This window comes from Bombus flavifrons, chromosome 8 (assembly GCF_040668555.2).
Source record: "Bombus flavifrons isolate JBK064 chromosome 8, iyBomFlav1_principal, whole genome shotgun sequence".
NCBI classification, from domain to species: Eukaryota; Metazoa; Arthropoda; class Insecta; order Hymenoptera; family Apidae; genus Bombus; species Bombus flavifrons.
In genome coordinates, this window is record NC_138449.1 from 898,339 (window position 1) to 920,000 (window position 21,662).

Genomic DNA, 21,662 nt, shown 5'->3' on the forward strand with positions numbered 1-21,662 from the left:
AAAAGTTGTTACTACCATGTTATTGTCAGTAGATTGATACATGTCCACAGTATTGCGATCTTTTATTGGAAAATTTGATCGAGGTGAAAAATGTTATGCAAGAATAATGTAGTAAATATAGATATCGAAATTAATTCCATTTGTCTTTCTCAAAGTCTCTAGCATATATACCAAAGGTAATAAGATTGTTGATCGGTTCGTCCAAAACCATAGTTAGATTCATTTCGTTTCCACGTATATGTTCAACGTATGACCACTGTTCGAAGGGAATGAGTGAAGCGTCAAGTACGCTAGGCATTATCAAAATTTTTGTGTAATCGTTGAATCTTGCTGTGACGCTTAAAGCGGAAAATATAGTACCGGATTGGGAAACGAAACCGCAAGAATGGATAGATTCATTAAGACATTGAATCAAGCCACATACACGGACACCGGCTTCTACTTGAGTGCCGTACAAGCGAACACCGTTGTAAGCTATCGCGCGGTAATAAGTCGAAGACGAATTGGTGATGGTTTCCACATCAGCCTTAAAGTCGCAGCAAAAGTTATGATGACAAACGGTTTCGGTCATCGAATCGTTGTTGAACAGAACAGATTCGAATGATGTAACATTATCGCGTAATAATTTCATCCACTCGGGCGTGACTTCTTTCTTTATTGATTTATCACAAAGCGTTTCATGGCGTGCAATGTTTTTCGCCGTTCCTTGATTTCTTTTTTCTTTGTTCATCGACTTCTGTTTCACTTCTGCTCTTTTGGATTTTATTGTTTTTGGGACTCGGGAGATCAAAAGTTTAGGATAGTCAGCCATGGTTACGTTGGCTATACCGTTACGACCTAACGAAATTGAATTGGAAATTAATTGAGAAATAGAACAAATATTTCAACAAGTATAAAATTGTGAATTTGTATGAACGTGCGATACCTAAATAAATTCCGCTTCCCGAAGTTCCGATAGTAGGTTGGTGATATCCAGCTACTAAAAGATTCACATTCTCGGCAAAGGACCATCCAAATTGCGTTTGAATGGCTGGAAGAAAAGTTATAAATGAAAAATGTTAATTGATTGATTGCAAGCTGATAAAGAAAATATATAGTATGTTGTAAATAAATGGTACTAATGACATAAGATACCAGTTAAAAATGGCGTTTCCGAGAACCAGGCGGTGGTGTATACGATATTTGAAACTCCTTCTATTCTAGTCAAGGATAAGGGCGGTACCGAAAATAGTATATCAAAGCATATAAAGGTGCCAAATCTCACACCGAAATCGGTGTCGAATGTTACAATTTCCGGTATCTCGATCTTATCGAATTGGGCTTCCATATAGAGATTCACTTTGCGATACCTGATTACAAAGAGAAGGAAGAAGGAAGGAATCGTTATAAATCGATCATGAAGATATGATTACATACCTGGCAATTATCTTTCCTGTTCGGTCGAACACGACATTAGTGTTGTGATAATGCCATGTTCCGTTCAAGGGGCATGCATCGGTGTAATTGGCCAATCGCTTTTCAGCGATATTTACCACCACGTAGATGCGATTTTCCCTTGCAGCGCATGATAGTCTTCTTAACGTCTACAAGAAATAACAGAAGAAATCTACGGTGTATCGAGTGTGGATACGGAGCACTTACTTCACTGACGTTAACGTCGGTTCCCGTGCAAGGGATATATTCATCGACAGCGGAAGGAATCACTGTTGTCCAGGAATTCATTTGTGATTTGTCAGGCAAATGGATCGATGTCAGACCATCTTCCGGGAAAACGATAATGTCAGCACCCTGTGAGGCAAATTCTCACATCAGGATTAACATGTTGCGAAAAACAATCAGACCATGAAACTCGATCGAGCTTACCTGTTTACTCGCTTTTTCTATGTACTCGATGTACGCATTCGTGTTTTTTCTTAAAGTTAACACGGCATCATGCCAATGATAAGTCGGTGCAAATTCTACCACAGCTGCGGTATAATAATCCGATGAATTCTGTTCTGTCATCTGTTTTATAGAAATGGATGATAGGGATTAGCGAATGATCATTTGTTAGATTACTGTTATCCTTATTAAACGATGACAAGTTTGGAATCGTGTTTCAGGTTTTGGTCTGTTTCGTCTTTCCAAAAATCATCCGATTCTTACCATATTTGTATACAATGTACAGGTTATTATATACAAGGTATTCGGTTACAGGCGTAAAAAGATTTAAGGGGTGATTTTTAAAGCTAAAATAACTGTTTATAATATACAGGGTGGTTGGTAACTGGTGGTACAAGTGAAAAGGGGGTGATTCTACGCGAAAAAGAAGTCGAAAATATAGAATAAAAATTTTTCGTTTGAGGCTTTGTTTTCGAGAAAATCGACTTTGAATTTTCGCTCGGTACGCGTGCGGTACGTTATAACGGATCTCACTGTGGATCGTTGTCTCGATGGAAAAATTAAAAAAAAAGAAAAAAAAATTTTTTTTTAATTTTTATTCTATATTTTCGACTTTTTTTTTCGCGTAGAATTACCCCCTTTCCGCTTGTACCACCAGTTACCAACCACCCTGTATATGTCCCGCCCGCAGGTGTTCACAGAAAATGTATACCTGTTCGTACTATTGAAATTTTAACTTTACCTGATATGAAAGCTGTATGAGGATCAATAAAAATCCAATTTCGTTCAAATTTCCGCGCATGGTGATTGCTTAACTCGTCGGTCCTTTAATTTAGTTGCTTTAGAAGAAAAAAAATTAACAACCTGAAAAATGAAATATGTTTACCGTTTTTGTAACACCTGATTCGATAGATTTGTACGTATTTCTTTTCCCGTTTCGTGTTTTAGTGTCTTCGTGTAGTCTTTTTTGTCCCATACATTTCATGAATATGTAATATGTATATATAAAATAGGAGATTCGATGCTGTCACAGGAACAAAAACACGCGCGCATATACGTATACATATAATATACATGTGATGCATGTTATGTACATATATCATAGAAGATAGTCAGTAGACGATTAGACATAATGTAAAAGCAAGGTTTTTGAAAACCTAAGCGCGATCTGTCAACAGCTGTTTAATGATAATATAAATTGCAATAATTTGATTTTACCGTTGTCGCGATGACAAGAAATCCGTAATGTAAGATGAATACTAGTCTAGTACTTCTTTGGCATTCCGTATTTATACCCACAATGATGATATTTGCGGTGGGGGGTTTATCTTGTCAGTATGTACGTAGTAAGTACGCGAACGTGTCGTGTAACTTCGATTGTGGGAGAAATTTCAGAACGGCTTCCTCCAACACTATTCTTTGCTTTATCGTTAACGTTCTTATGTACATAATAACAATACATAGTAAGTATGTTCTGATATATATAATGCGTTGCTAGCAAATCGGAAGATAGAAGAAATGTGAGATTTCTTGGTTGATTATTTCTGACAGACTTAATATAAGCTCAACATAACAACAAAGATAAGCACGCGTATAGACCGAAAATATCATATATGCAAATAAAACAATATAGAAAGTGGTAACTCATGACGATGAGAATCGTTAGTCTTTGACGATGAGTAATAGAGTACAGTATTTTTCTTGCCCATGTGTTGTCCTGAAGTCTTGCGTCTTGACTATTCTTGAGTCCTGATTACCAACTTACCAACAATGCATTACTAGAGGATTTAAAGGCATGGTATTATATACACGATACATATATGTATATGCACATATATACGTCAGGTATGTGCGACATACGGAGTGTGAAATTTGTTGCAAAAAACGTGAGGTGTGCAAAGTGACAATTATTATACATAAATAAAAACTATACAAGTTCTTATTATATATATTCAAAACCATATAAATTCAACTCTCTCTGGTTCAATTTACGAGTAGATCTTTATTTTCGTTGTTACTATCACTCTTTCTTTAACTTTTATTACTGCTGTTGCCATTGTTGCCCTTCATAGTGTCATTATTGACGGCTCTGATAACATCGTGCTACTATCGATTCTATTATCGTGTGTAAATTACATGTGATTGCATTATTTCGTTACGATACCCAATTAGGTTATATTAGGTTAAGTTACATTATTTATAATACTTGTAAACTGTTAATTTAACGTTTTGATAGAACCTTGATTTTTACTTTCCTATTCTGTTTACGGAGTATTCGAAAACGTCAAATCGAAAACGATAATTACGTGCAACATTTTGTATACAATTTATGAGCTAATGGGAATTAATGGATCGTACAATTACATAGTACCAGAATTTATTTGCACGTGTATCGTATGTATTTCGCAATACCATATCTAAAAATGAAATTTGCAGCGATGATAACTTGCTCCACGATAAGAACATCTCGACAAATGGATCACCAATACGAATGTAGTAATTAACGAAGATACAATATCACGGCTATGATCGTCCTTAAAAAGCAAGCTATCGCAACTTGATCTTTTCCCACTAGGTACATTATGTAAAGACGATATCCTAGTTTCTTTCTAATTAATAAATAATTAAATAAAAATGGCATTCCTTATTAACGTATGAGGCCGAGGGCGGATTTTTGTACTGTAAAATACTTCTAATTAATAATTTTGTAATTTATGACTAACCTACAGAAATGCACGATAATATTTACTTGCTAGACATATATTAAACTCATATATGTATATACATTGTCACGTCCCGCGCCCCGCGCGTTTCGTAGCGCGAAATTAAAATTGGTAATTTCTTTCAAATCAAGGTAATTTAAAACGTTTATTTGAAACCGTGTTTACAGTATTTGAAGTGAAAGGTAGTTAAAACCGCTAAAAGCTATATCTTGCGAAAACTTATCTAACCATGTTTTTATATTTACCTAATTATTTTTTTATAACAATATTAAGACAATTTAAATTGTAAATAAAGTCCGTAGTTAAACAAACATTGGGGATCTTCCCAAACATTTTCAAAAGAAAGATCCCGACGTTTTTTCATCTCCGACAGATATAAATAAATGTAGCGACTCAGAGAAGTCAGTATATTAATTACCGTTCGTCAACCGAATAATTACCATTCGAAGAGTTAGTTATCATTTTGTCAACCGAAAAATCATTATTTTGTCAACCGAAGAATTACCATTTTGTCAACCGGAGAATTTTATATCCGTCAGTCTGTCAGTCAATTGTCAATATCGAAATCGAGTAAGATTTGAATAAATCATTACATATTGTTAATTTATTTTCGAACAACAATCCTCTCCCATGCCAGTATTCCCGCACATAGCAGGTTAGCCGAAAGTGGAACTTATTGTCAGCTGCATTAAACGTCAGTTAACGCTACCTCCTTGTCGGCAACTAAATAGAACGTAACAACATACATAATAACTGTACAATTACATACATTATATGCGGTATGCTCATTGTTGAAGATATTTTATAGGAGATTCGGCTGTCATTTAAAACTTTTACTAAGTAAAATCTCGATACCGTTATCTATGAGAGATTTCTCTGGTTACCGATAACTGTTGCATATACTATATATGTAGGAATGATATATTATAAATAACAGAAAGTACAGTATGATAAACACAATATCGTTGCACTCTCACAAAATCGAATACAATATCGCGTTTCGCGTATTTGTTACTCACTAATTCTACGTCACAACAACACGACAAACTTCTTTCGACCACGATAAATTCAACTCTGACAGCATTTACCACGTTCATTTTTCCCTTAACAAGCCTTGGTAACGCTCATAACATTTCTTGACAACATTAACATATCTTGACAACGTATATAAACAATCACCCCTCACGCCACGTCCTTCCCTGACGTCACACCATCCCACATATAAGAAAATTGTTCTTTGGTTGCCGATAATCATCTGTGAAGTAATTGTTTTTGTCATCAATAACCACTATTTATAACGAAATTTTTTTGGGTTACCGATAACCACTACCGATGCAGAATTTTTTTTCTTTATTACTTTCAACCATTCAGGTTTTATTAACATTACTGATAATGATTAGTATCTAGATAAAAGACATCAAAAACGGATCCTCTATTCGTTTTTTATATACATATATGCAACTGCTTCAACCCCTTAAGTGGTGAGAGTGGGTAAATGTATCCGCTCGGTGGGTTGGTTATCGACAACCAAAAGAGAATGCCCTCATCGATATCACTGTTTAACAAATTTTGATTTTTTTCCGATTTTGCAATTTTCAATGGGTGATTGTTGTACACTTTTGTAAGCCAAACACGAATCTGTAAACCACTTTTTCTTAGAATTTATAATTAATGTTTTGGGCCCTTAGGTTGAGACGAAATTATTCTATGGACTCTCCCGAATAAAATGATATGTATTGTTATCATTTTTGGGAATGTTCACAGAATATTTTCATTTCAATAGCAACTCGATAGTTGCAAAAGCACAAAACATCTGTAAATTTGAAAGTTTGTAATTTTTTCAAAATTGATTTTTTCGAAAATGTAGGTTCTATGAAAAAACAGTTTGCAGATTGGAGTTCAGCTTACAAAAGTCTACAAGGATCGCCTATTGTAGATTGTAAAATTAGATACGTGTTGAACAGTGTAATGGTTATCGGTAAACAAAAACATTTTGATCACTTATAGCGGTTGTATATAGCGGAGATTTGGCATTAGCTCTTCCATCACTTGTTTTGCTGTTTCCCGCTTACCATTTATTGCTTTCTTTATTGTATATTCACGGCCTTATACTGCAATTTTTTTTATTCTGATTATAACTGTTATAGTCTTTGATTGAATTTAAATATCATGTCACCCAACTTTAGGCATGTTTATTGAATGTATGTTATTTATATTGCTACCTTATTGCTACATTATATTATTGCTACTTTGCAATTGTTTATACACTGTCACGAGTGTCATTTAACTGATACGCATTTATTTAATCATTTATGAAACATCGTTTTATAATCAAATCAAATAGTATTTTGATGATTCTTGCTCTTTCTCCGTTGGTTACATAACTTAATTATTATTAGAATTCGCTATCGATAACTTGTATCACGAGATTTTTAAGTGGAATTTCAATTCCGTTATACCCGTTTTAATATGCATAATTGGTTTCACTTACGTGAAATTGCCGATCGTTCTTTATGCAGATTGTTGGTAACCTCGTGGATGACTGCATAGAAATAGTTGATTTGAAATGTGAGTGTCATTAACAATTCAATTCATTCTTTTAAAATCAATAACTGTGATCGCTAGTTATTGGAGTAAAAAATTGCCTTCATAATATCAGTTTCCTCGTGCATAATACTTTCAATTTTCTAATGGTGAACTAATTTTTCATATGTTTAAAATTTGACAGATTCATTACAAATATTTAATAGTGCATACGTTTATTGCAAATATGAGTGAAATAATACGGTTAAAATGAAACGAGTTGAAAGTGTAACGAAAAATATAACGAAATGGTGATTGAGTTACACTTATCGAAAATTAATTACTCTCATTATAATATTTCACAGAAGATTATTTAACATTATACTTGCTTTAAATTTGTTTCAGGAATCATTCTGAGACGAACACGGAAGAAGATACAATATTCTATTCTTTTCCCTTTACTAGATTCAGATTCCTAAATAGATAGAATTTCTCTGTAAGACATGTCTTCAGATTCTTATATAGGTAGAATACCTATATAAAAAAATGTGATTTGTGAAATTAAAATTTGTTTTAAAAACCTTTTTAGGACCGGTGAATAAAGACACACGATAGACAAGATAGACACAACAAATTAGATTTACTTTTAAGCAGAATATATATTAATTATTTAATATGTGGTTTAATATACGATTAAGTATTTTTAAATTTATGAATAGATGAAATATTCTTAAATCATCATCTTAACGCTTAAGTAGGCATTTGGTAGGAGAACACTGATTAATACTACTAACTGTAAACGTCAATATGTGCCATTTCTTATATGTGTAAGTAGGTGTACTTAGATAATATATACTGTTAATTAAGTGTGTCTATAGTTAAGAATAATATGTATAGTGATAAATTATACAAAGTAATATAAAGAAAATGCATATGTAAGAAGCTAAGTAAGTAATTAAGGAGGTTTATTGTCCCGAAATAGGATACATATGTATATGTAGGAATGTTATATTATAAGTTTATAGAAAACAGTATGATAAATACAATATCGTTGCACTCACACGAAATCGAATATAAAAACCGCGTTTCGCGTATTCGTTTTTCACTAATTCTACGACACAACAACACAAAGAACTTCACACGATCACGATAAATTCAACTCTGACAGCATTTTCCATGCTCATTTTTCCCTTAACATACCTTGGTAACGCTCACAACACTCCTTGACAACATTAACATATCTTGACAACGCTAATAAACAATTACCCATCACGCCACGTCCTTCCCTGACGTCACACTATCCCACATATGTATGTATGTATTGTTATATACTTCAGAAATACACATATCAATTGTGGCGAAAAGCTTAAGAGCGGTGAGAACACGACGAATAGGCTCCTATATAGTGTTGTAAAGTAATATAAAAAATTGAATTTATAGATTGGCGAAATCAGAGTGCAAAGTACGATGCGCGTGCTGCTGTATTTAATAAAAGTTGATTCAATAAAACTTTTCATTGATTCTCGAAGATTGTTACGTTTTCTAATGTCTAGTAGTAACGTCTCTAACGTGTATTCGATCGAACTTGAAACAAAGGATTGGGTTAGTAACAGACAGAACGCATAATAATCGTTGCGACGATATTCAATGGCGAAAGGAGATAAGGAGGATGACAGAAGGAAAGGAAGGAAGCTGAAGTGGACATGGTTGTGGTTAGTAGGAATTTGAGAAAGTAACAAAAAAAGGGAAAAGCGAGTAGACGAGAGGCATTAAGAAAAGAAAAATACATATATCAGAAAAGGGTGCGAGTTCGCGTATCAGCCGGATAGAGTGCGCGGTTCAGATGTGCCATAGGGAGAATCGAGTTTTGCAAGGTGTGCCGTAGTCGAAAAGGTGGGGTTGATGTGGCGAGCGAGGACGAGATCGAGGGCGCGAGCCCGTGTATGGGTGGAAATTTGCGGCGGGGTCGTGCCGCGGCGGTGAGGTGGGAAGTACCAGCCGTGGAGCAGCAGTGCGTCGCGACGCTGCCTGTCACGCGGTTGCTGCTTTCCTCCTATCTTAATCTTCTCCTCGCTTTTTAAACATTTCTCTAATCAGTAAATACTTTCGTTTCGTCCCCATCGTTTCTCCGTTATCCTAATCAGCTTAGTCCACTGCGCATTTTCTTTCGCCTTCCTTTTTTTCCTCCATTTATCTTTTCCTTTTTATTTCAATACTTCCCTCCTTCCCAGCCTTTCCCGATTCCTTCCTCCCTTTCTTTCCTTCCCTACTTTTCCTTTCATTTTCCCGATTCGATTTAATCTGGCTTGATCTACAAGGTCTCCCTTCTTTCTGAGGAACTACCTTCCATCGTTATTCGAGCGCTCCTTTCCCTTCGTCGAACTCTTGCTCGTAATTCCATGTCTCCCTTTTCTTTTTCCAATGGATATTGTACCGTCCATTTTTGCGCCCTTTGCTTGATTTGTTAATCTCGTTTGCCGGTTCCACATGAACTGTTTCCTTACACTTTTGATTCTTTTTATTCTCTTTTGATCTTGTCTGAGAATTCGATTTGCGAAGATCTCCGCGATTCCTATTAGTTTATCATTTTGTCAGTCTCGGTTTTGTGGACGGCGATTTTTCATTATACGCGTATGTAAAGTATACACGTAGGAGCTCTGCTTGGCGATGATTGTCGAGGGAGAAGAACAACGACACTATCGTTATCGTTGACTAACGCAAAAAATTTGAAACGGATGGTGTCCATCAGTGAACGTAAACGCGTAAAATGAATGTCATCGGATATCAATTTCGTTCGTCTAAACAATAGTTTGTTAAGTAGCGTGCCTTTCCGATACCAACGAGACAGGGGATAGCTTCCTCCTCTGTTTTGGTGAGTATTTTATAATTCCATCTCTTCCTCTCTCCTATTTTCTCCCTATTTCACCCTTTCCGTTCTGTTCCATTCATTTTTTACATTCTTTTTTCGTATCTTTCGCATCTTTCGTGACGTAACGAGTGTTCAAATATATATTTGTACCTATATACATGTATATGTATATATACATATATATATATATGCATATATATGTACGTTTCTATTAAAATATATATGTACATTTCTATTAAACACACGTCAAAAAGAAAGACAAATTGTTAGATTTTGTCCACAAAATGAAAGGTAGCGAAAGGAAAACGGAAGATTCGCATCGTACAGGATTATTAATATATATATCGCGATGCGCATCCTTGGTCAATACGCTTGATCTTGTAATAAAAAAGTGATTTGAAAAATTCAATACGCGAGTGCAATCGATGTCGCAATATTATTCGTGTTAATTTTAGAATAAAACGAAACGAAATGAAATGAAATGAAATGAAATGAAATGAAATGAAATGAAATGAAATGAAATAAAATGAAATGAAATGAAATGAAATTAAATGAAATGAAATAAATGAAATAAAGTGAAATGAAATGAAATGAAATGAAATGAAATCTCTGATTTAGCGATGTTTGTGCGATGGGCCATTAGATTAATTCGCTATTGGGATACCCGAGTATTTTGTAAGGCGAACAAAACGAGACGCGTGCGAGCGTGTTGATCGAAAATTTCTAGCGATATCACATATAGAGCAAACAGCAAACATCAGAAATTCATAATTTAATAGGCTTGTTACGTTCGTGAATTATATTATCGAATATCTATGGTTGGTGATGAAGAGGAACGTCGCTTTCGAGAACGAAATCGGATGACAACGTGATATTGTTTTGCAAAAGTATTAAGACAGGAGTATTCTGATTGGTGAAATCTATAGAGCGATAATTTTGATACGGATATGGATCCGTAGTTGCAACGTCTTACTTATATCTGTTATATCTAGCATCGGTCAAGGTTACTACATATTCACCCTGTCGCGTCGTCGCGACGCGTCGCGTCACGGCGTTGGCAACGGAAATGGAAACGAGCCGGCTCCCAGGTCATCTCCACGAATAACGCACCGAACGTTTCTTTCTTTATTAATGTCTATCGTTCATCTCTAACTGAACTTCTGTCAAGTTAATTACATTCGGAAAATAAATTACACAGTATGATTACGATTACGATATAATAACACGTGGTGGTCATATGGACATGGACTGATCTCGTAAATACAAGCCACAATAGGATTCCTAATACGTGTTTATCTTTCCGATAAAGTATTTCATTGTAGCGTATCAATTACGACGTTTGCACCGCGGTAGGCGCATAAAACGGATTAAGTCGAAGGTTCTTATCGAATAGGGGTAACATAGAAAACTGTTATGACAAGTTTCGATATTTCAAACAGGATACATCTGTTAACTCTTAACTTTAGAAGAAGCATATATATATATATATATATATATATATATATATATATATATATTATATATATATATATTACGTACAAAAAGCGTAAGAACGCTTTCACAAAGAAGAGACGAACGCGATTTGCTATGAAACTCGATACTAATGATAGATTGTCGTGCACGCGCAATCTTGCCCTTTTTTGAACACACGGAAGAAAAGAAAAGTTTTGCACGACCTAATTTTAAAGCTTTTGAAAGTTCGGTAGAGGGTCAATTATAAATACCGCCTTGCTTAGTGCTTTAGTCGGTTGAATGTTAAAGTTGTCCAGTCTTTCACGCTTTTCACGCTTCGTTCGCTCCGTTTCAAGCAAAAAAGCTCGACCAGAGTCTATTATGCATAGAAGAATCTTGGGATCGAGCAGGAGAGTAGTAGAGGTTATCGAAATTACCGTGCATTAAAGAAACATGCGGTACAACGGTATCGGTACACAGTGAAAAGAAAAACAAAAACTACCCGTCTGATATTTTCTGGATATAATATCCATAAATAGCAATTAGTTTCTTGGCGAGTTTGAGACTTTGTAAACTTTGAATGATTCGGTAATGCGTTTATCTTGTCTCGTTCAACCTACTCGCTATATTATTATTATTCATAGCTATAATAATCGATCATTAACCGGATCGGTGAGTTTATACGCGCTTGGTTAAACGTTGATCACGGAGTAAAAAGGTGAACAACTGCGAACCAACATCCGTTACCGTGATCGAGGGGAAAATCTTTTGTTTAGCGAACGTGATTTTAATCACAAGGTTAATAATTAATTAGGTTGTCTGAAATGTTTCGATGAAAAGACCACTTAAAACTATGCCAAGCTCGATTATGTGACGCATCATTTAATTTAACATAGACTGATAATGAATCATAAAGAGAAGTGAAACGGTCGAGCGGTATCCGCATTTAGTGTTCCACGAATACGGGGAAAGCCGGGGATTCATTGAAAGGTTAATATGCTATGCTGTACTATGGTTTAACGAGTTGTTTACATGTTAAAGCACGTAACGCCTACGCGCTCGTCCAGTTTCTTATCATGGGAAAAACCAATCTGCTTATGTACGTAACAATTGAGCATCCATGCACTGCACCTCTTTCGCTATGAAAACGGATTATGCATAGCAGAAACAGGGGGGAAGATGGGAGGCGAAGAGGACAGACTATAAAGAAATTAAATACATAGGATAAAATATGATGGCTATAAATGACCAAAGAAACGAGAAGGAGGTGAAAAATATCATTGGTATTGATTAGTTGGAGAAATATAATCGACAGAGAGCTGGGTAATATGCAATATCGTTGCGGTGTCACCGTGTTATTTATTCTTGGCATGTCCTCGGCAAGCACCAACTCCCCTCCTGTGTAAAGCGTAGATAATGGGAAATTTGTGGAAACGAGAGGAGCAAAGGGTAGTTGTATTTTTAATATCGATATCGCACACGATACGCTCTTTCTCGCCTCGTTAATGTATTAATATGATCTCTGTATTCGATTGACAATTTAATACAATTACGAGACTCATTGATGAATACGAGTGTGATGTGAGAGGTCAAACAGGCAAAAATTGATAAAACGTTTTGCTATTTGAATAAACATCTTTCTTTCAAAGGTAACTTAGCATGGAGCGAAAGGACGTAATTCTAACAGCAGTTTTTGGAACAGTGGGAGGTCTAGCGATATTGGTGGTTTTTGGTATGGCAGCGTGGCTTTATCTTCGAACGAAAAAATCGAAACGGCGGGACAATGATCTCGAACCACAGAGCGAACATGGGGATAGTTTCAACGATAACCGACATGGAAAACCAGCTAAGAGAAATGGTCTTTTAAATCTCAGGACACCTTTAATCAGTACAAAATCTTTCGGGTAAGCTCAAACGTCAATTTGGTTTTACATTCTGTTTGTCCGATCAAATATAACCGTACCTTTCTCGAACGAAAACTATAAAGATGTATGTAATAATTTGGCAAACGAATAACCGATAATATAATACCGCAGTTATATTCCTAATAAAACTGTGTAAATGGAAAGAGAAACATTAAGAGACGTGATGGGAGGAGAGAGTGGGAAAGAGAGTACATACATATGTACATATATATGAGTCAATTGAAACATACGAATGAAAATGGATAAACGTTGAAAGTACCGGTTGGTAAAGCAGTATCCAGTTACTTGTTACCGACTGAGAAATAATTTGATTATAGAGACCGACTAGAGACAGGTCATTGTGACCGACGAGACGTCTATGCACAATGTATACTCGTCTGTGACTTGACCATTTGACCGATCACTTGGCCATTGTCGAAAAATGCCGATTTTACCGACAATAGAGAAATTCGCGTTTCGAATATTGTTTGATTACGCGGCTCGGGCACTGACAAGGTACAGGTATCTTTCGACAGTGGTTCGAGGTCGAGCGATCGATTAATTTTCGTTAACGTACAAAAGTAATGCATAAATATATAACAATAATAATAATAATAATAAAAATAATAATAATCATAATAACAATAATAACAATAACAACAACAACAACAACAACGATAATGATAATAATGTACAAACTTACTTTTTCTTTTCGTGTCTCTGTGATCGATTCTCGGATGTTCCAATATTTTACACAATTATAAGAAAAAGAGCATCTCTGCGCGCACAATTATAATGCAATCTCTGTTCGTTCTAGATGATTTTTTTCGTTTTGTATCTTCATTTCCACTATTATAGATGTACATCAAAGGGCATATTGCTCGCTTAAATAAATAAGTAAATAAATAAATAAATAAATAGAACTAAATTATTTCGGTCGCGGCCGAACGTAGATGCGCGTACGTTTTGGCGAATCACTATATCCACAAAAGCATTATTTCCAACATAAAAATTGCATAAACAATTTGTAAATAAATTTAGTTCACGAACTTGAATTGCATACTACGTCGTGGATATCTTTTCATTTCTGTCAATTGTCTACGAAAAAAGAAAAATGAATGGGAAAACAATGGATATAAAGTAATGTGTATAAACATGTATCAAGTCGCGATCGAAATTGTTCGTCGAATCGATCGCTTAAATCTCATATTGGTTTGCCATTGTCGCTTGCAGGAACGGTCAAGTGTTTACTAATCGAGTATCGAAACTCGTGAACTTGATCGGCCGAGAAACTACGAAAAAGTTGCAAACGATGATAAAGTGAAGGAGATAGAGCGCTATAAATTCCGTAATTCCCAACAAGGTGCCAATTGGAAACCTGCCAGGTAGTCTGGTGTTTCGCAGCACTTAAATCGGCGGAATGCAACAGATATGCCACTTGTTACGTTGCATACTTCATACATACATACATAGCTACTGTCTTCTATCGAGATTCGTATAACAATTACAGTTCGTTACGATCTTTACTTATTTGTGCCGATACGTAAGAAAGCTAATCGAACCGCGATACACGAATTTCCGAAATCGTTTGGTTCTTATTAAAACATTCCGTTGCACAAAAATCCACGTTACTCGTCGCAATTCCTCGTGATATAAGGCGGGTAAAGGAAAATGGAGACCTTGTGCTAGTATTGTTAGTAGTTAAATATTCGGTAACAACATACGACATAGATAAATTAAGATAAGATAAAACTAATTTATGTTGTAACATTACAAAACAATTCTATCTTTCGTATCACCTGTTTCAAAGCATACTACATAAATGCATATATGTACTGGCAAATCTCCGTATTAGTTTAAACGTTTCGAAAGAGATGGCGATTGCTCGTAATCATTGTGTCGAACGGATAGCAATTGCAAACTTTTATCGATAGAAATGAAATTTTGAAAAGAGGAAAAAATAGAAACGAAAAATATAAATCGCGACTACTGAATGGCGTAATTGAATCGTCGATCGTCGATCGTAGAATCATCGATGTAGGAAGTAGGAAAAATAGGATAATGGAAAGGTTATTTGATTTACGAAGGTTTAAGAGAGATAAGTAAAAGTAAGGTAAAAAAAGTAAATCGCAAACGGCATGGAGAGTAGAAGGTAGATGATGAACAAAAGCTATCCGTAGGATGAGATGAGACGAAACGAAAGAAGAACGGCTAACGTGCTTGAAAGGATGATACGAGAAAAGAAGCGCGCGCGACAGTTGGCATGTGGTAGGGACATGGAGGAATAAGCGACGAAGCAAGGACATACGTCGAGTGATGTACATACTGTATGTATATAACATAGTTTACATAGTATAGCACCGGTCGGTAAAGAATAGTCGGTAGGAGAAGCGGCAGGCAGGGCAGAACAGGATAGGATGGGAGATGCGCCGTGGAAGGAAGCAGTACGATGGAGAGAGGGACAGATAGTAATAGTGATAGTAATGTATATGCACGTAAGTATGTATGTATGTATAAGCGATCCTGGGAAAAGAGTCGGAGGGGAAGTAAAGGTCCAGGAAGAGTCGAGTCTAGGGAGTGTGGAGTGTGGATCGTGGTGCGGAAAGGAGGCGGGAAAGATCGGAGTGGGACTTGGGGTGGTAGAAACGAAACGGGTGGAACGAGGGCAGTGGTAGGAATGGGGAAAGAAGGTGAGGGGGAGGGGAAGGCAGGAAGGACCAAGTGGGGGTTGGTCATAGGGGTAACGGTAGGATTCCGGGGGTTGAAAGCAGCTGAGAGCAGTGTACGAGTAGGTCATACCACAGCGGAGAAAGGTAGTTCGCGTTTAGCAAACGGCTCGTCCGTTTCAGTTGGACGAAACGTATACTAGTCGTTGGACCGGTTCTCTACATTTTTCGTATTCGTATCATCCTTCGAGAATTTCTCGCCTCTGATATCGATTATCATTTATCCTTGTTGGTGTTACTATCGTCGCTATCGACGTTGTCGTGAATATCATCATCGTCGTTGTCGTCGTCGTCGTCGTCGTCCTTGTCCTTGTTATCGTCGTCCTTGTCCTTGTTTCTTGGAGGACGTAATCGAGGATCGAAGGAAATGGATGCTCATATTGAAGAGCAATGGCTGAACATCTTTACAGTATGACGAAAAATCGAGAGTGACTTAATTAAAAGTACGAGTCACAGTGCGTCGATTTTCACTGGTTTTCAAAACGATCTGGTATTTCGTTAAAAAGGGCGTTAAATCGGTTCTTCTTTTTCAAAACAAGAAGTTGTGTGTCGCTCAATTTTTTTGAAGAATTTTCTTTCCGTAATTGGCGAACAATCTTTTTTTCTTTCTACTACCATCCTCTATCCACACCCCCTCCTCTCCTCTTTCTCTTTATTCTTCTCCTCTTTCTCCACCTCCGCCACCTTCTCCCCTTTCCCATATCATCCTGTTGGGTTCGTCGAAAACTAGACGGGTGTATATCGTGCTTTCACCACGCAACCCTTGCATTCGATCGGCCGACTTTCGGTCTAAGTGATCGAATTTATTTAACTCTTTAGATCGGATTGGATCGGATTGCATCTGATCGGATCGGGCCGTAGTGAAATCGAAGTGGTTGTCACGTCGGATGGCAAACGAATCGACGAACGGAAACATTCGATCGGTGTATTTGCGGATTTTTTTTGAAAACCAGTGAATAGATAGTTTTACGTTCAAACCTTCTTTAATTCGAAAGACAGCGCGAGAAAGAAGAGGAAACGAGCAGCGAAAAGAAGAGAAAGGGAGGAAGATAGAAACAAAAGGGAAAAGCGAAGGAGAAGCAGAGACGAGCATAGAGAAGAAAAGCGGGTGGAGAGAAAAATTAAAAAAAAGAAAACGAGAAAAGTTTGAAAAATTACAAAGTTGTGTTGGCAGAAAGATAGTTTTTTTTTTCGTCTCTTTACGGGCAAACTGGTCATATTCCTTGGGCACTTGTAACGCGTTGACTATAACTACAATGTTGCTGAATCACAAAAGTGACGATCATTAGTCGTTGTATGTATTTATTAATCTATTCGTCGAGCGTTGCCGCTGGACGACACAAAACGTTTTTCGAATCAGTTCCTAAATTCACGCGAAAAAGGATATCAAGAATATCGAAGAGTTAAAGGTGAATTCTTTGACTACTTCGATTGTAACGCGACGGTTAGTCTTAATCCTACATATCGTGGGTGAATCGGTCGTTGGAAGGGCACGTAGCGCGTCTCGATCAAGTATTCATTTCTATCCGGAACGAACAACGTTTGTACGCGATTTACTCGTAAATTACTAAGAAATTGATTTTCAGTTTACCTGTTTCTTTTTAGAAAAGAACACAAACGATCGTGCTAAAAGATAAAATCGAAAAGAAAAGGAAATAAAAGAGAAGAATAACGAAAGTTAGTCATTGTTGTCATCGTCGAGAAGTAGACGATCCTAACTATCGTGACCGTAACGCGTAAAAGGAACGGACACGGCAGTTTTTGACGACTGTCTGACGACGACCGACGACCGACAAACCACGAACTACGACAAATCATCAACGTCTTTTCAGGAAAAGAACCAAAGAAGAAGGGGGACAGGACGAGAGAAAGCGCGACGGGAGGGGGGTAAACAGAAAGTTGACGAGAAGCGTGTAAGAGAACGATAAAACGATAAGGAGGAAGAGAAAGAATAAATAGAGGAAGAGAGAGAGAGAGAGAGAGAGAAAGGGAAAGAGAGAGAGAGAGAGAGAGATTGGTAAAGGGAGGAGAAGAAAGCGAAAACTGTTTCCATTATACATGAAACTGTTTCGTCGACGAGATTGGTGACGATCGTGTTGGAAAGAAGGGAGATTGAGATACGAGATCGTTGATGAAGAAAAAATTAGGCTCGAATCATGCGACGCTGCGATTCGACGAGAAATACGTTGAAAATTGGATTAATTGGCATCGAGGTAAAAGAGAGGGGTAAAGTAAATAATCAGCGTTCGGTCAGCAAGGAGGACTTGTAACGCTGTTTGCATTTTCTCGCCTCGCCTCGTCTCGCCTTTCGACGATTTGTATGTGTGCTTGGAACAAGATTGACGAAATAGCCTAGTTGTTATTTCGATAGTTCGTATAGCAAACACGACCAGCTTCGAAACACAGAGAATTATAGTGATCGATACGATACGGTGAACGTACAATACGATATCGTGATATTATTATATCAGTCAGCCTCTGAATTGGGATCGAGGGATTTTCGTTGGACGCGTTTCGATTCGACGAATAGGAGGAACACGTTGGTTGGTTGGGACGTCGAAGGAGCTCGTTACTCGATAAATTGGAATCAGTCAAGAACGAACACGGGAAATTGTTTCGCTTCTAGTTTGGTTAAGCGAACGATCGAATATGGAAATCGCAGCCTCTGCAATGTTGGATGGCCTGAAAAACAATCGAATCAGCAAGTTGGCACTGTCGCGGTTCTTGTCGCAGAGTCTGTGAGTAAATTAACTCGGCCGTTCGTCGAGCACGTAATCGATTCGACGTGGTACGAGTAACCAGGATGCTAGAAAGCATCGGCACGTAGCGCGCGCACTAATTAATTGCTTGGCTTTTTTATGCTTCTGTCGCGTTTCATCGCCATCTAGGCAATTAGTATCACACAAACCTACGCATTCAAGTCCGTTTTGGTAGTTTATCGCGCGCGCACTTGCTTGTCGCTGCTTCCATCCGAGATTATCCGTCCGATTCCTCTTTGTCCGATACTGATTATCCACGCTACGCGGTTGAGTCATTGCCGTTTTCGCGATGGGCGCGCGCGGTTATGGCCGATTATGGCCGATTATGGCCGATTATGGCCGATTATGGCCGCTTGCACTCACTATCTTCTACTCTTTACGTCCTTTTCCTTTTTTACCCCTTCTGCTTTCGCAGTCGCGCGAAGTTTGCGCGGTTTTCAAACCGTGTATCCATTTCTCTTTTCATCAACAATTTCTCGAAGCATGCGAATCGTTTCAACGAAACGTACCCCTATAAATATCTATAACTATGTATATATACTTATAAAGGAAAGAATTTCCAACTTCGCTTATCCACGTCAACTTAATAATTCTCTGGGTCTCGAGATCCATGGCCCATACGCGTTTTTCATTCTCGTTCTTTGTACTTTTATCGTTCTTAGTCGGTCTTCGTTTGTCTCATTTACGGGACGTTCCTGTATGCGCGTGTCGCGTACTTGAAATTACGACTACATTGAAAAGTAAGGCGCTGATAGGCGTAAGATCCACGGTAAGAGAATGGAGAAGAAGAAACGTTGGTCAACGAAAAAAAATTGATAGAAAAAGGGCGAAATATTGGACAGAGAGGTAGCGAGAGGAAGAACAATAGAAAGAGAAAATGGGAAAAAGGGAGGGAAGGGACGAAAGAGTAAGAAAGAGAGAGAAAGAGGAGAAATTTATGTAGAGAAGTGATCGATAACGATAGTCGATATGTAATAATATTTTTCACAGTGAATCGTATACATATATTGTAAGCAGTATTCGGGATACCAAGTTCCTATCAAACGAAAGAAAAAACATCATCAATGTGAAATGCCGGAGAAGAGGAGCTCTCGAGTAAAACTAAAGAGACATTTGAATGTTGTTGTTTCGATGTACAGCTGCTATTGAACAATTTTGAGATTTATCGTAAATTACTTATATGTGTCGATATACAGAGTCGCGTGTCCACGCGTTTTGGTAGGTTTTGCCGAGAGACCACTGTACCCACATGTAATACATATTCGAATCGCTCGAGGCGATGAATCTTGTAAACGGAACAGCCGCGTCTATCATCCGGTAGTAGAGTTCGGTCAGTTAAATGACACGAGAACGCGCCTGCGCACGTGTCTGCAACCCATTTTCGTTTCCTTTATTTCTCATCCGAGTTTTTCCCGACCACCAAGATATATACAAATAATTGAAAGGACACCAGAACTGGCCCACTTTATTTAACGATGCCTCAGGCTTTTTCTAGACAAAGGAGAAACAGGAGCAACTCCCGATCGAACTCGTCGTTTTGACGATTCGTGGGTTTTTCTCGTTCGTATATGAAAAATCGGAAGAAATCTCCAGCTATAATTTCTTTCTTTCTCGTCCGATTTTTGCCGATTTAATCGACTTTGGATAAATGGAAAAACAACTTGCATGCAACTGCGAATCAGGGGATTCGACGCGACGCGACGGTTTTAAGATTCATGAGATACGTTGGATAGACAATCTGGGAAGTTCGATATAGATCGTTTGGCGAACAAAATACCAGCGTTCAACGTAATTTTCTGATGCTAACTATCGGATCAAATCAAATTCCAAGGAAATTCGCGACAAAGCAAAGATTTTGAGAGAAGTGATAACGGATCGAAGATGAAGAGAGAAAGGTACGCTTGTATAAGGGTAGAGTGACAGCGGTGATGGTTGTGATGGTGGTGTGGTGGTAGTGGTAGGGGAGTGGGGATGGTGGACGGAGGTGGACGGAGGTGGACGGAAGTGGAGGTGTGGTGGTAGTGGTGGTAGTGGTGGTAGTGGTGGTAGTGGTGGTAGTGGCGGCGATGGTGGTGATGGTGGCGGCGGTAGAGATAGAGGTAGTGGTGGCAGCGATAGCGGGGTGTCGGCTGTGGAGGGGATGGGATGATATGGTGGGAGCGATAGCGGTACGGTGGAGATGGTAACAGGTACAGGCGTAGAGGGTAAGGATATGACACGATGGTAGAGCGGCATAACCAGTGTGGAGAGGGTAGGTCTGGGTTAAAAGAGCAGGAAGGGGAGAGCAAACGGATGATAGAAGGGCAAAAAGGGGTGCGCGCGTTTGATCCCTGGTGCGTAGGAGAAGTTTTCTATGGCGTCCGGAACGGTCCTTGGGTGAGCAGCGAGGTGGCGCCAATGTATCGAAGGCTTGAAAGCATCGATGCGAATGCAACCAGGGCTTTTCCACCCAGGAGGAAAGTTTAGTTTGTGATGCGACGCGGTTGCGGGTAGAAGTGGCGATACACGCGCGTTTTTTCGCGCGAAAGCCATCGCGGTACGTTACCACTTTCTCTTTCGATCGACGTAAAGCGACATTCTCGCGAGGTGTCCTTCTTTACTATTTACGATTTACGATTTACGGCTCACGACTCACAGTTCACGATTCACGACTCACTACTTATGGCTTACGGCTTTCAGCCTACGACTTACAATTTTTTCAATTGATCCTACCAGCTTTTGTTTATTCGTCCCGGCTACGAAGGCATTCGATTCGGATTTCCTATATATCACCTCGCGCATTGTTCTACGACAACATGTTTTTATTGTTATCGTCCATTCGTCTG

The 21,662-nt window shown here is 38.0% G+C and overlaps 3 protein-coding genes across 19 annotated transcripts in view; 1 reads left to right on the top strand and 2 right to left on the bottom strand.

Moving 5' to 3' along the window:
* LOC138182439 (vanin-like protein 1) lies at window positions 1–14,079 on the bottom strand. 5 transcript variants are annotated; one of them, XM_069118285.1, is made up of 8 exons: window positions 14,056–14,079; window positions 2,624–2,745; window positions 1,864–2,004; window positions 1,642–1,788; window positions 1,417–1,583; window positions 1,135–1,349; window positions 926–1,030; window positions 1–837 (listed from the first exon to the last, which is right to left on the bottom strand). In XM_069118285.1, the coding sequence occupies exons 2-8, from the start codon at window positions 2,681–2,683 to the stop codon at window positions 131–133; spliced, it is 1,542 nt and encodes a 513-aa protein (XP_068974386.1). In that variant the 5' UTR covers window positions 2,684–2,745; window positions 14,056–14,079; the 3' UTR covers window positions 1–130. The 5 variants fall into 5 exon arrangements, with proteins under 5 accessions (XP_068974386.1, XP_068974384.1, XP_068974385.1 ...); XM_069118283.1 differs by lacking the exon at window positions 14,056–14,079 and adding an exon at window positions 8,189–8,435; XM_069118284.1 differs by lacking the exon at window positions 14,056–14,079 and adding an exon at window positions 3,573–3,628.
* MED11 (mediator complex subunit 11) overlaps window positions 1–21,662 on the bottom strand; it is a 72,641-nt gene that overhangs the window by 2,420 nt on the left and 48,559 nt on the right. The gene's annotated exons all lie outside the window — the stretch shown is intronic.
* Syt7 (Synaptotagmin 7) overlaps window positions 9,140–21,662 on the top strand; it is a 22,410-nt gene continuing 9,887 nt past the window's right edge. For 4 of the 13 annotated variants that reach the window (XM_069118295.1, XM_069118300.1, XM_069118289.1 and 1 more), the window contains exon 1: window positions 16,172–18,816. Coding sequence is in view for 8 of the 13 variants with exons in the window: in XM_069118289.1 (XP_068974390.1) it covers window positions 18,728–18,816 (89 nt within the window). In the remaining 5 variants the exon portion in view is untranslated. The other 9 variants (XM_069118286.1, XM_069118287.1, XM_069118290.1 and 6 more) reach the window with 8 other exon arrangements.

Excerpts from the sequence above, each read along its gene's own strand:
- LOC138182439 (XM_069118285.1), bottom strand. The coding sequence starts at position 2,683 with ATGCGCGGAAATTTGAACGAAATTGGATTTTTATTGATCCTCATACAG. Across the intron at positions 1,350-1,416 it reads ACAGGAAAGATAATTGCCAG|GTATCGCAAAGTGAATCTCT; the intron begins GTATGTAATCAT and ends CTTTGTAATCAG. Across the intron at positions 838-925 it reads GGGAAGCGGAATTTATTTAG|GTCGTAACGGTATAGCCAAC; the intron begins GTATCGCACGTT and ends CAATTTCGTTAG.